Source organism: Rhincodon typus, chromosome 9, assembly GCF_021869965.1.
Source record: "Rhincodon typus isolate 14 chromosome 9, sRhiTyp1.1, whole genome shotgun sequence".
Taxonomy (NCBI): Eukaryota; Metazoa; Chordata; class Chondrichthyes; order Orectolobiformes; family Rhincodontidae; genus Rhincodon; species Rhincodon typus.
The window spans coordinates 75110260-75124096 of record NC_063340.1 but is presented as its reverse complement, the minus strand read 5'-3'; the positions used below and the strand labels follow the sequence as shown (position 1 = coordinate 75124096).

Here is a 13837-nt window from a genome sequence, read left to right as displayed (position 1 = left end):
CAGCAGGCCAGGCAGCATCAGAGGAGCAGGAAAGTTGACGTTTCGGGCCTGGACCCTTTTTCAGAAGAAGAGTCTAGACCCAAAATGCCAGCTTTCCTGCTCCTCTGATGCTGCCTGGCCTGCTGTGTTCATCCAGCTCTACACCTTTTTTATCCTTTTACTATAGTTGCTTGAAAGATTATTATCAATTGTAAAATATTGCTGGAATCAAGAAATGGATGTTCTGCTTTGTTAAAATGTGAATATGTGTCAGTCTCCATTCCTTTCTTTTTCAGGATTCAGCTTTTATATTGCACATGAGTTTTTTGATGTACTTCCAATACACAAGTTTCAGGTAAAACATCAAATTTGGCATGCTACTGATAATACTGACCTGTTTCTGTTTCACACCTTCGTTTCCTCACTTCATTTCTTTGATCAAGAAATAGCCTTCTTCACCTAAGGGGTGTAAATGGAGTCATTCAGGATGATACATTTGATAGAAATTTTCCATTGATCCTCAGAGCTTCAAAGCAACTGAAAACTTTTTTTTAAACAAACCAAGAAAAATTATTGTGAGACTCAAATATGTTTTGGCATGCTGAAGTACTTTTTTTAAACTGAAGTCATCGATATGCTTAGTATCCAAGAATTACAACATTTGCATCAAACTTGTTTGTCTATGTAAATGAACTTGCAAATGATACACGCAATTTTGGTCTTGACATCAGCTGATATTGTGCCGTTTTAAAGGAAACTAGCTAAAATAGCAGCATGACTGCATTTTCGACTACCACTAAAATCTTGTATTTCTGAAACTCTGGTCTGAAGTTTATTGCAGAAAATGGCAGTGGAGGTACAGAACTTCAAGTCAACCTGAACTATTTCTGCATCAAGCAGAATTGGGATGTTTTCTGATTTGCACATAGAATCCCTACAGTGTGGAAACAGGCCATTCACACCACCCCTCCGAAGAACATCCCACCCAGACCCATTTCCCCTAATCTAACCCACCTTATCTAAACATCCCTGGGCACTGTGGGCAATTTAGCAAGGCCAATCCACCTACCCTGCACATCTTTGTCTGTGGGAGGAAACCAGAGCACCCGGAGGAAACCCATGCAGACACAGGGAGAATGTGCAAACTCCACACAGACAGTCGCCTGAGGCTGGAATCGAACCCAGGTCCCTGGTGCTGTGAGGCAGAAGTGCTAACCACTGAGCCACCGTGCTGCCTCAAACAGTCCTATGGTTCGTGGAGACACTGCCCACATACCTGACTTAGAGCTGATTTTCACTAGTGGAGCATCCAATATGCAACTTTAGATCTGCTAGGAGAAGGTCAAACTGCTGTTACTCTTTGAAAGGCTAGGATATGCTTTTGGAGAGATAAGGTATTCTTTCAATATGGAACCTGTGGGAGAGGGAAGGTGCCTTTGGGATTGTTAGAAGTGGACGTGACTGTGTTCAAAGTAGTACAGAAACTCTTTGACTGTGTCAAGAAAGTTAGCAAGTGAAGATAGGAAGAAGAGTAGCCCATTCAGCCCAACGGGCCCACTCTGCCATTCTAGAAAATGATTGATCATCTCCTAAACACTGTTCTCATCAAGGTGAGGTCTGATCAAGCTGCTATACAATTGCAACAAGTTATCTTAACTTCTGCACTCCAATTCCCCTGAAATGAATGCCTTTCTAATTGTTTGCTGCACATGCATGCTATTTTTTAACTCCATGAGAATCCTCAGATCGTTTTTGGATACCTGCACTTGCCAACCATTTAAGAATTACTTTTTCTACTAAAGTGAACAACTTCATATTTATATTGTATCCTGCTACCATGTTCTAGCTTATTTATTTAGCCTGCCCAACTCCCTATAAAGCCTTGCACATGTCTCACAAGTTATCTACTTTTAGATAAAGTCCACGCATATACATTCTGATTAGTTTTATTTCAATCAACCGCATACTATAAAACCCAGCCACCTTCAGGATGACCCTGTTTTTATATACATTTGAATAATCTTTTTGGGGCAAAGTAACAAAAACTGCATTGAAACAAAGTGTAAAAAAGAAAAGGAACTAAACAAAATAACCAAAACAGCCTGTAGGCTGTGTAGTTGAGCACTCCTTTTGCAAAACTGTTTGCAGGGGAATTGAGTGAGTAAACAATACTGTCACCATTTGGGAAACCTCTGTTTCTTGCACCCCTCCGATAATGGAGACTGATGAGTGGTGAATAGTGAAAACCTTGCCTCTGAATAGACTCAAACCACTACCCTTTTATTTAATAAAACACTGCTTTTGATATAATACATTATACCTTTTCTTCAGAAGGTTAAGTTCTGACAAAATTCAGTAGTGTTAATTTACTTAGCATACAATAAAATATGAGCTGTACATTTTTAAAACTGAGCCATTATGCTTTTCAAATGCACAAATTTTCACCGCTTACAGAAAACAAAGCACGGCTGGCGTGAAATATTGATTGACATTGAACCCAACTCCACTGGAAAACTTCGGTTTGTTCTAGCACCTCATGCCACTTTGGCTTCCAAAACATTAATTCAGGTGAGATATTTTTTAAGAAGTTGCACCTGCGTGCATTGTGTTTGTTCACTTTTTAACAATCCAATTCAGTGAATTACTTCAAAACCCTCCTGCAAAAAGAAGTTTTGTGTCAAATGTACATTAAAGCTACAGCAGAAAAGTGGGAAAATCCCAGTAAGAATTCATGGTAGAAATGCCCAGTCTAAAAACAATTGAAATGAAAAGCACCTGTACAGTTTTTTTAAATTGCATTTGTTGTAGAAAGAAGCAAAAAGGACAAGACAGGAAGCTGAATAATATCTCTGTTGGAAGTCTATCCCTAGTCTGTTGGAAGTCGGTTGGAAGTTCTGAGGAAGGGTCACCAGACCCGAAACGTTAACTCTGTTTTCTCCTTCACAGATGCTGCCAGACCTGCTGAGCTTTTCCAGCAACTTTGTTTTTGTTCCTAATATCTCTGTTGGGTTAGCTTGTTTTTTCATATCATACTGTGATGTGTCACTGCAATGGGCAAATATACCATACCACAAAGGGTGGTGATCATAGATTCTCCCCTATAATTTCATTTTATGTCTTTCAGATTTGGATTAGTCATAGGGTTAAGCAGCTCAGCAAAGGCAAAACCCTCCAGTGAGAGTGAGCTTGAATTGCTTCTGGAGGCATATGGAGGTGCTGGAGTGGATGACTATGAAATTAAAATTGTATGTAAATAATTGAACAACTTCAGAGCTGCACTTAGAATATTGACTATTGTGGGATCATGTATTTCTTTTAAAAGTTCTGTGATTGCTGTAATCTATTGAAGGTGGTTTGTATAACTTCTGATATGTATGTTAAAAGATAGAAAAGCTCTAATGAAACCTTTCTATCGCAGGTATAAAAGTAGAAAGTTTTAGCTAAACTCAGCAGACCTGGTAGCATCTGTGGAAAGAGAAACAGAATTAATATTTTGAATGAAATGTTTCTTCATTGTCTCTACAGTCCTGTCATGGAGAAGATCGAATGGGCATTTGCTTCTCAGATTTAGTGAAGTCATTGTACATATTCACCAGTTTCTGACAAAATGTCTGGGGAGGCATTTATCACCAGACTATTAATCCAGAGACTCAGCTAATATTCTGGGGATCTGGGTTTGAATTATGTCACAGCATTTGGTGGAATTTGAATTCAATGAAAAATGTCTTGAATTAAGAATCTACTAATGACTATGAAACCATTGCCGATTGTCAGAAAAAAACCATCTTCTTCACTAATGTCCTTCAGGGTAGGAAATCAGCCGTCCTGAACTAGCTACATGTGACCCCAGACTCGCGGCAATGTGGTTGACTCTCAACTGCCCTCTGAAATGGCCTAGCAAGCCATTTCAGTTCAAGGGCACTAGGGATAGGCAATAAATTCTAGCCAGTCCATGATGCCCATATCCCACATGTGAATAAAATATGTGTGTAAGGGAAAAGGTTACTTCAATACGTCAGGCAATACGCATCATTATTTTATTGGTACCTGTTCAGAAATTTTAAAAACCTGTTTCGGAAGCTGAAATATGCCACTTCTACTCAGTGTTTCTTCTTTGGTCCTATAGTAGAAGTCTTTAATTTTCTTTCCAAGCAGAGAGATGATGAAAGAGACCATATAGAGATATGTCCTGAGGCTGGTATCATTGTTCAGAATCTGGCCAGCCGAATCACTGAAGATGGGGGAGCAGCACTAATAGCAGATTATGGCCATAATGGAACAAAAACTGACACATTTAGAGTAAGTTCAATTAAACATATTCTTAACAAACCTGCAGTGTTCATCAATCTCCTGTCGAACTACTGATACCCAGATATCTGCAACGGAGCAGCAATTCATTTTCTTTACAGGTTTGTATCATATCGTTATTAAATATGGATTTTTGTACTATGAGTTTCATACTCTGTATTCTATAGAATTTAAATAAAAATGGAGAATGTGATAGATTTATGCTTAAAATTGAGTCACCAGCCGTTTGATTTAAATCAGACTCCTGACTGCACTGTGGAAAACCAAGTTAGGTTTTATAATAATGTATCTTAACTCTCCAAATGACATACATCAAACTGTGCTACTCAGTACGAATGCTAACAGGTGCATGGTTTGTTTGGGTGGCGTTTCCTGATGTTCAGGTCTCTGTGCCCCCATGACCTCAGCTAGCCATAGAGAGATTAACATGGACCCCAATGTGACTAAACATGGAACAGTATAGTATAGAAACACAGAGAATAGGTGCAGGAATAGTCCTTTCAGCCCTTCGAGCTTGCACCACCCTGGCTGATCATGCAATCTCAGTATCCCATTCCTGCTTTCTCTTCCAAACCACTTGATCCCTTTAGCCGCAAGGGCCACCGCCAGCTCCCTTTTGAATATATCCTGAATGGCTTACCCTTTATTCTTAGACTGTGACCTTCTGGACTTCCCCAACATTGGGAACATTCTTCCCGCATCTAGCCTGCCCAGTGTCACCAGGATTTTATATGTTTCTATGACATTCCACCACCCACACACCCCGTGCCACCCCCGCCAAAAAAAAAATCTGGATATTAACTTGTCCCATCAGGTAAATAAATGTTTTTCAAAATACAGTACTCCCTTGGGCTAACTACGATGTTTTCAATGGACATTTCATAAATTAAATCTTCTCATAGCAGTAGGTTTGTTTGTATTTTCATTTGGAGACGCTTGATGTACTTTTGCTACTGAAGAGATTCACTACTATCACTGAGAGGACAGCGATTCTGTATTCACCGCCAAAAGGAATTAGTCCTTATTATTTTCCAAAATTATTTAAAAATTTGCATTTTAATTAAACCCACTATGGTGATAAATGGTTTTAAGTCTTCCAGGTTTATGTAGTAGTAAACAGTTTCTGTGTGATTCTGAAAGGTTTCTTGGCATTTCAGTATTTTGATTTGGTGAATCACAAATATTAATTTCGAGAGATCCCTTTGAAATTTCATGTTGACCTTTTTGAGTATTTACTGGCAATATCAGTGCAATGTGACATTACTGTTTCTCTACACAGTTTCTGATACACTGCTGATCTAATGCCATGTTACATTTCGAAGTGTCAGGTTGAATGGATTTGTTGAAATGAGGCAAGTACAGAATCATACAGAGTCATTGAAGTATTGATTTGCTGTATCCCATCTTGGAAGCACAATAAACAGAAAGACATTACGGATTTTATATTTTCACAGAAGTCTCAGCTAAACAAAAATATCAATTTACAGAATAGTGTAAGATATTAATAATTCCTTCTATTGCCGTCCCATTTTTCTTGATCATTTTCTTCTATTCTCTAATTGTCAATTTTTTTTTTGGAGAGGCCAGTCTTTTTAAGCAAAATTTAACAGTAGCAGTGTTGACATTCAGCAGTTTACAGGACTTGTGAAAGGACTGAGCACAATGGTTGCTTACAGCTCATTGGTTTTAAAAGGTGTGCCATTCACATGATTTCCTTTACAAAAATAATTCAATCCCAGTTAATTGAATTCCATCAAAAACACTTTTCATCATTTGAGTGCATATTGTCTTTTTATTTTCTGAATTATAAATGACTGAATCAACTTTTTCATGTGGTTGCTTCTATAAATAATCACTCAAGTACAGATAGATAAAAGCCCAAGATTTACTCTTGACTTAAAAAAGTAACCTCAGAAGATAATATTATCCATATATTTCTGTACCACTATGATTTGTTCTATCTAAAACATTTAGGAGCAGAATCTTCTGTGTGTTTTTAACAACCTTGTCTTAATGTTTTTATGCTTAATAACCATTATTTGTAAAGGGTTTTCGTGGACATCAGCTACATGATGTGCTCACAGCACCTGGAACTGCAGACCTGACTGCAGATGTTGATTTCAGCTACCTTCGGCAAATGACAAAGGGTAAAGTGACCTCACTAGGACCAATTCCACAGCATGAGTTTTTGAAGAATATGGGCATTGATGTGAGACTTCAGGTATGACGTTACCAGCAGCAGTATAATTTTCTGTTTCTCTGTCTTCATGTTAGTCTGTTCCTGTCTTTGATCTGGTTTAAAGCCCTAAACCAAATGATTTTCTCCTGAGCTGTCATTGTCAATTTAAATGGTTGAATTTTCAAATTGAGGTCCTGGACTCTGAGAGGATCCAAAGTGTTCTCATACTCATGCAATTTCCTTTTGGTCTTTTCTGACTTACTAAGACAATACTGTGTAGCTTTATATAAAAAATGTTTTTTCCAACAAAAGCACAGATTTATTTGGAGAGCTGAAGGGGCATAACAGATATTTTCAACAAGTGATTTGAATTCAGAGATCACTTCCCAAGATGTACAGTATTATTAATGATAATCATATCTTTTCCTGACCTTATGCTATGTAAATTAGTTTCTGTTTCATAAACCTGAACCATTACTGCAGTCAAAATTGATTGCATTTTGCAGTAACTTGGGAATGAAATTTCTATATTAAGAAATGACTGCTTTTTGTCCTACTTCAGTTTTTCCTCTTTTTCTGAAATTTCTAGATCATCTCAATTAGTGCAGTTTCACGGTTTCCTTATCAGAATTTCTCAGCAGTGGGGTTTAGGCAATGACAGATAACAAGGTAACGGAAAAAGACTAGGGGATAACAGCCCTGCAAGTCCTAATTTCATCCAACGGTCATCTAAGCAAACTTTCCAGCAGGTGTATTTTCAGCATCAAGAACCTAATTGATATTCTATAACGTGGAGAGACAGCAGTGAACTTTAACAAGTATCACTGTTGAGCTTATTCAGCACAAAAATTCATCCAACTTGAAACTTTGTTCTGTAAGGCTCTGTTATATTCAATAAGGTGGTTACCTCTGTATGGTGGCTAATTCTACTTCTGGATGGCATATTGTTTTACAACCCTGTGTTGTGAATCTTAATCAAAGTCAGCCTTTTGAGTTTTTTTTCTATTTATAAACAGTTATTTTAATCAAAATTACAGTAGAGTATTCCCTCCTAGAATAGCTTTCTAGTCTTCTGCACTAACATTTTTTAAAAAATTTCTTCCTAATGCATGCTTGTCTAATTCCTTTATTCATTTGAATCATAGAATCCCCACAGTGTGGGGACAGGCCATTCGTTCCAACAAGTCCACACCGACCCTCTGAACAGCATCCCACGCAGACCCTATCTCTGTAACCTTACATTTCCCATGTAAAATGCACCTAGCCTACACATCTCTGAACACTATAGGCAATTTAGCATGGCCAAACCACCTAACTTGCACATTCTGGACTGTGGGAGGAAACTGATGCAGACACGGGGAGAACTTGCAAACTCCACACAGACAGTTGCCCAAGATTGGATTCGAACCCTGAAGCTGTGAGGTAGCAGTGCTAACCGCCGAGCTATTGTGCCACCCATGCCAATTTCTTGATCTCAAGGAAGGTGCTCTTCAGGACTGCTCCGTGAGAAAACATGGTTAGAGAAAAAGTAGCTGGTTTTCAAATTCCATCTTTTGTTAGATGGAGTCATAGAATTATGCAGCACGGAAACAAACCTTTCAGTCCCAATCACCTGCACCAATCAAATATCCTAAACTGATCTAGTCCCATTTACCAGCACTTGACCCGTATGCCTCTCAACCCTTCCTATTCATGTACCCATCGAGACACGTTTTTAATTGTTGTAATTGTACTCATCTCTACCATCTTCTTTGGCAGCTCATTCCATACACACCCCATCCTCTATGTGAAAACGTTGCCCCTCAGGACCTTTTTTAAATCTTTACCCTTTCACCTTACACCTATGCCCTCTAGCTTTGGACTCCTCTGCCCTGGGAGAAGGGCCTTGGTTATTCACCCTATCCATGCCCCTCATGATTTTATAAATTTCTATATGGCCACCCCTCAGCTTCTGATGCTCCAGGAAAAAAAAGCCCTAGCCTATTCTGCCTCTCCTTATAACTCAAATCCTCCATTCCCAGTAACATCCTTGTAAATCGTTTCCAAAACCTTTCCAAGTTTATCGGTGCCTTTCCTATAGCAAGGAGACCAGAATTGAACGCAGTATTCTAAAAGTAGCTTCATCAATGTCCTGTACAGCAGCAACATGAGGTCCCAACTCCTATACTTAATGCACTGACCAATGAAGGCAAGTATGCCAAACATCGCCTTCACCACCCTGTCTACCTGTGACTCTACTTTCAAGAAACTATGTATCTGCACCCTGCATGCCTATGTCGCTTGTCTGGCAACTCTCTCCAGGGCTTTACCATCAACTGTATAAGGCCTGCCCTAGTTTGCCTTATCATAGTGCAAAACCTCTCTTTTATCTAAATTAAACTCATCTGCCACTCTTTAGCCCATTGACCCAATTGTTCAAGATCTCTTTGTAGTCTTAGATAATGTTCTTCACTGTCCACTGTACCACCAATTTTGATGTCATCCACAAACTTACTAATTATACCTTCTATATTCTTATCTAAATTATTTATATATATGACAAACAAAACTGGACCCAGCCCCAATCCCTGTGGAACACTGCTGGTCACAGGTCTCCAGTCCAAAAAACAACCCTCTACCACCACTGTCTCCTGTTGTAAAGCCAATTTTGTATCCAGTTGGCAAGGTCCACCCTGAATCCCATGTGATCTAACTTTACTAATTAGTCTGTTATAAGCAACGTTGTCAAAGGCTTTACTAAAGTCCAAGTAAACAATGTCTACCATTCTGCCCTCATCACCCTTTTTGGTTACTTCCTCAAAAGACTCAATCAAGTTTGAGAGAGACAATTTCCCTCTCTCAAAACCATGTTGACTATCCTTAATCAATCCTTGCCTCTGCAAATGCATGTAAATCCCATCTTGAAGCTGTTTCCCTCTCTAGGCTGGAGAGCTCCAACTAGTGGCAGTGGTTAGTCACTGCTTGAACTCTGCAGCTCCTTGCACTGACTAATATCTGCCACTAGATGGAGCATGATTTAAGGGGTGAGATTTTTCTTAAAATATTGCAGATTCTGGAAATCTGAAACAAACCTGGAGAATGCTGGAGAAACTCAGTATGTCAGGCAGCATCTGTGGAGAGAGAAATGAAATTAACATTTAGAGTTTGTAATGACTTCTTAAGAGTACTCTTAAGAGTAATACTGGTAAAGTGGCAAGCATTCACGTGCATCAAGTCCAGTACGATTAAAAAGAGCTGACATGATGCTGGCTACTAGTTACATTTAATAATACAATAGTGCAATTCAATTTTCAGAAAACTACTGAGCCCATTGAAACAAAATATTTAAAGTTTTAGTATAGGTTCATCTCTTCAGATAAACTGAGGCCAGATCTCAAGGTATTTCTTACAACAGTATTCATTAACGGGAGTCAGTTAGTTGGATGGCTGGTTTGCAATGCAGAGTGATGCCATCAGAGTGAGTTCAATTCCTGTAATGTCTGAGGTTACCATGAAGGATTTTCCTTCTCAACCTTTCCTCTCACCTGAGGTTTGGTGGCCTGCAGGTTAAACCACCGCCATTCATTTCTGTCCAATGAGAGAGCAGCCTTATGGTCTGGTAGGACTATGGCCACTTGATTTACTAATATAGACATGATAATATGGCAGCAGGCATCTCTGCATGGATTCTACACTTGTCACAGTTCATCGCAGCTTAACTCCGACGTTCATCTACAGATTCATTTAAACCCCATCTCTAGACTTGGGATTTGGCTTATCTTACTAGCATGGCATTCTGTAGCCTCTAGACATTAGAGAAGTGTTTATACATATAAATCTCATCATTCCTGTCTACTCGAGTGAAATATGTCCACAAATGTAGCAGCTATGTTCACTCTAACCTACAAACAGCAAGGGAATCAGTGACCAGTTAATTTGTTTTGGTGATTGAGGACAGCACTTTGGCTAGGACACATGGAAAACTTTTTGCACTGCTTCAAATGTTGCCATTGGATCTTTAACAGATACTTGTACAAGCAGATGCCCTGGTTTGAATTTCTTACTCAAAGGATATCACCTCCAGCAACGCAGCATTCCTTTATTATTCCATGAAGTATCAAAACCAGAAATGAGGCATTTTGACTACATAGTGATTTTATAATAAAGTAGCCCTTGTTGATTGACTGAGATGGCCTGACGGGATGAAAGGTGCTAGATCAATCAATTTCTTTCTTTCAAAACTTCAATACTTCCCAACTATAAGTTTCTTATTATAGTCATTTTTCTGTATACAAGAAAAATATTACATAGGATAGAAGTTGTGGGTGGCGGAGTTCAGAACTGGGGGTCATATTTTTAAGGTGAGAGGAGAAAGATTTAAAAAGGACACAAGGGGCCCTATGGAATGGGTCATGTGTGGAATGAACGTCCAGATCAGATGCAGGTACAGTTCCAACACTTAAAAGACATTTAAATAAGTACACGAATAGGAAAGATTTGGAGGGATATAGGCCAAGTGCAGGCATGTGGGACTAGTTTAGTTTGGGAACATGGTTAGCGTGGACTGAAGGATCTGTTTCCATGCTGTATGACTCTGTACTTATCATCCCATCAAAACAAAATACTTCATAGTTTGTCACCAGCCATTCTATTCTCCTTCCAGGTACTGCTCAGGAATGCATCTGACCCAGCCACACACACAGATTTAATTGATTCCTATGATATGATAATGAATCCTGAGAAAATGGGGAATCGATTCAAGTTTTTTGCTTTGTTGCCTTGTAATAGATTAATTTCAAGCCAAGATACAAAGGGCATGAAACGTGGTCCAATGGCATCACCTGTTGCAGGATTCAGTGAACTGCAGTTGTAAAGAAAGACATTAGTATCACCTTGCTGGAAAGAAAAGTATCAGATTTTGGCTTGGTATCATTATTTGTAACATCAAAAACAGACACAATTTGTACATATGCCTGTGGAAAAGCACAACTTAACAACTAGAGAATGAAAGGGAAACTACTTCATACTATGTAAATTCAAGACTCAAGCTTCATAAATTAAATTATTTTCCAATAATGGTGCTGTTCGTGTTTTTAATATTACAAATTGTAGCTGTTGTTCAAATAAACTAGTTAAATTGCAAGTGTACATTCTACAGACGATACACACTGCAGCTGTCAAATCCAATGGTTCAAGGAGTGTACACCGGCAGATTCTGTGGAATAATTGTATATCAAGACTGTTTAATTTAGGTTGAGTAGTAATGAGCAAAAATAGTACATGACTAGGAGCACTAAGTAGAGAAACTTTAGCTTTATGAAACAGTGCATATTGCTGTAACTACACCCTGCTTTTACTAGTCTGAGAAGTCACGTAGGATAGATAGCAAAAAGCTAGAGCTTGCAGCATCTGTACACTCTTTATCTTCGAGACAACAAGGTGCAGGGCTGGATGAACACAGCAGGCCAAGCAGCATCATAGGAGCAGAGAGGCTGACGTTTCGGGCCTAGACCCTTCATCAGAAAAGGGGGAGGGGAAGGGGGTTCCGAAATAAATAGGGAGAGAGTGGGAGGCGGATAGAAGAGGGATAGAGGAGAGGATAGGTGGAGAGGAAACAAACAGGTCGAAGAGGCGGGGATGGAGCCAGTAAAGGTGAGTGTAGGAAGGGGATAGGTCAGTCCAGGGAGGACGGACAGGTCAAGGGGGCGGGATGAGGTTGGTCGGTAGGAGATGGAGGTGCGGCTTGAGGTGGGAGGAGGGGATAGGTGGGAGGAAGAACAGGTTAGGGAGGCGGGGACGAGCTGGACTGGTTTTGGGATGCGGTAGGGGGAGGGGAGATTTTGAAACTTGTGAAATCCACATTGATACCATTGGGCTGCAGGGTTCCCAAGTGGAATATGAGTTGCTGTTCCTGCCCACCGAAGAGGTACCTCTTGAGGCCTTGGGGATTGTACTGATCAATGTCCTTTCGGCTCATTCGGGCTGTTTTAGGATACTATCTGGGAAGTGGTAAGTGACGTTCTGTCAATTTCAGTCACCTCCCTCGGTAGACTTGTTTTTTCCTCTCGTCCTGCAGGCTGTCCCTTTCTCCCTATGGGCACTGCATAAAACTCATGTTGGCCTGGTCTCCTCGGCCCTGCCACATCAGGTGAATGTTAAGGCCAGGGCTGCCCTACCCTCTATTAAACAGTACCGTTTGTCAAAGGAGGCAGAGGAGACAATAAGGCCGGTCATCGAGGCATTACTCGCTCAAGGCGTTTTGTGCCCTACCCATAGCCCCCGCAACACTCCCAAACTGCCCATTCCAAAACCTGGACAAAAGAAGTTACCCTCCTCCCTCCGGACAAACCTCAGGGGATCTCTCTCCCACTGCAACTCTCTTGTCTTTACTGGCTCCATCCCCGCCTCTTTGACCTGTCTGTTTCCTCTCCACCTATCTTCTCCTCTATCCATCTTCTATCCGTCTCCCCCTCTCTCCCTTTTTATTTCAGAACCCCCTTTCCCTCCCCCATTTCTGATGAAGGGTCTAGGCCCGAAACGTCAGCCTTTCTGCTCCTATGATGCTGCTTGGCCTGCTGTGTTCATCCAGCCCTGCACCTTGTTGTCTCGGATTCTCCAGCATCTGCAGTTCCTACTGTCTCTGACTCTTTATCTTCATCGGCTTTAATTAATGTATGACTGGTTGCCTAAGTAATGACCTTGCCTTGCTGGACCTAAGTACAATTGCAGTTTGTTTAACTTGTTTGTACCGCTGTATAAATTCTGCTTATTTTTTATGCTTATCGGAGTCTTCGGAACCTGACCTTTTGTCAGTGTTGACTCTCCGTGATATCACGAATAAAATCTCTCTGCCTCGAAGTCTGGACCTATGGTGTGTAATTAATTTAGTCTCTTCGACAATCTGGAGTAGTCGGTAGGTTGCCTTTATGTATATACTTAATGTGTGTATATATACAGGATCCAAACAAATTGATAAAAAGGGAAGTGAGAGAGGGATTCAAGTTTCCCCGGCCGGTGACCCACATTGAGCTACCCTGATCCGATCTCGGGGAGACCGGAGAGACGGGACGGGCAAGACTACGTGTGCAAGACAGAAACTCGTTGAGAAATCCTCAAGTTTATTTTACATAAACTATTAAGACAAAAGAGAGTCAAGGAGACTGAGGACTGAGGTATAAAGAGATTCGGGGTTGGGAAAGGGTGAATTAGAACATAGGAAAACGTAGAGTTAAGATATGCAACTATAAAGTATTAACGTTCATTTGATTTCAGAGTTTGATCCTTTGCTAAGTGGGAATTGATAAAACGATGGGCAGTGGAACAGGAAAGGAAACCAAGAGGCCCGAGGAGAAAGAGTTCCCCGTGAAAATGAAAAAGAAAACCATAAAGAAG

General features: G+C 40.2%; 2 protein-coding genes across 2 annotated transcripts in view; one reads left to right on the top strand and one right to left on the bottom strand.

Moving 5' to 3' along the window:
• cebpz (CCAAT enhancer binding protein zeta) overlaps positions 1 to 18 on the bottom strand; it is a 25773-nt gene extending 25755 nt beyond the window's left edge. Inside the window, exon 1 of the mRNA XM_048601354.1 lies at positions 9 to 18. Coding sequence (XP_048457311.1) covers positions 9 to 18 — 10 coding nt within the window. The remainder of the gene's footprint in view (positions 1 to 8) is intronic.
• A 226-nt stretch (positions 19 to 244) lies between these two features.
• ndufaf7 (NADH:ubiquinone oxidoreductase complex assembly factor 7) lies at positions 245 to 11521 on the top strand. Its single transcript, XM_048601353.1, has 5 exons — positions 245 to 334; positions 2434 to 2547; positions 4135 to 4278; positions 6335 to 6508; positions 11109 to 11521. The coding sequence occupies exons 1-5, from the start codon at positions 245 to 247 to the stop codon at positions 11316 to 11318; spliced, it is 732 nt and encodes a 243-aa protein (XP_048457310.1). The 3' UTR covers positions 11319 to 11521.
• The last annotated feature ends 2316 nt before the right edge of the window (positions 11522 to 13837 follow it).

Coding starts and splice junctions, on each gene's coding strand:
- ndufaf7 (XM_048601353.1), top strand. CDS start 245: ATGTGTCAGTCTCCATTCCTTTCTTTTTCAGGATTCAGCTTTTATATT. Junction 335..2,433: donor TTCCAATACACAAGTTTCAG/GTAAAACATCAA, acceptor CACCGCTTACAG/AAAACAAAGCACGGCTGGCG. Junction 2,548..4,134: donor CTTCCAAAACATTAATTCAG/GTGAGATATTTT, acceptor CTTTCCAAGCAG/AGAGATGATGAAAGAGACCA.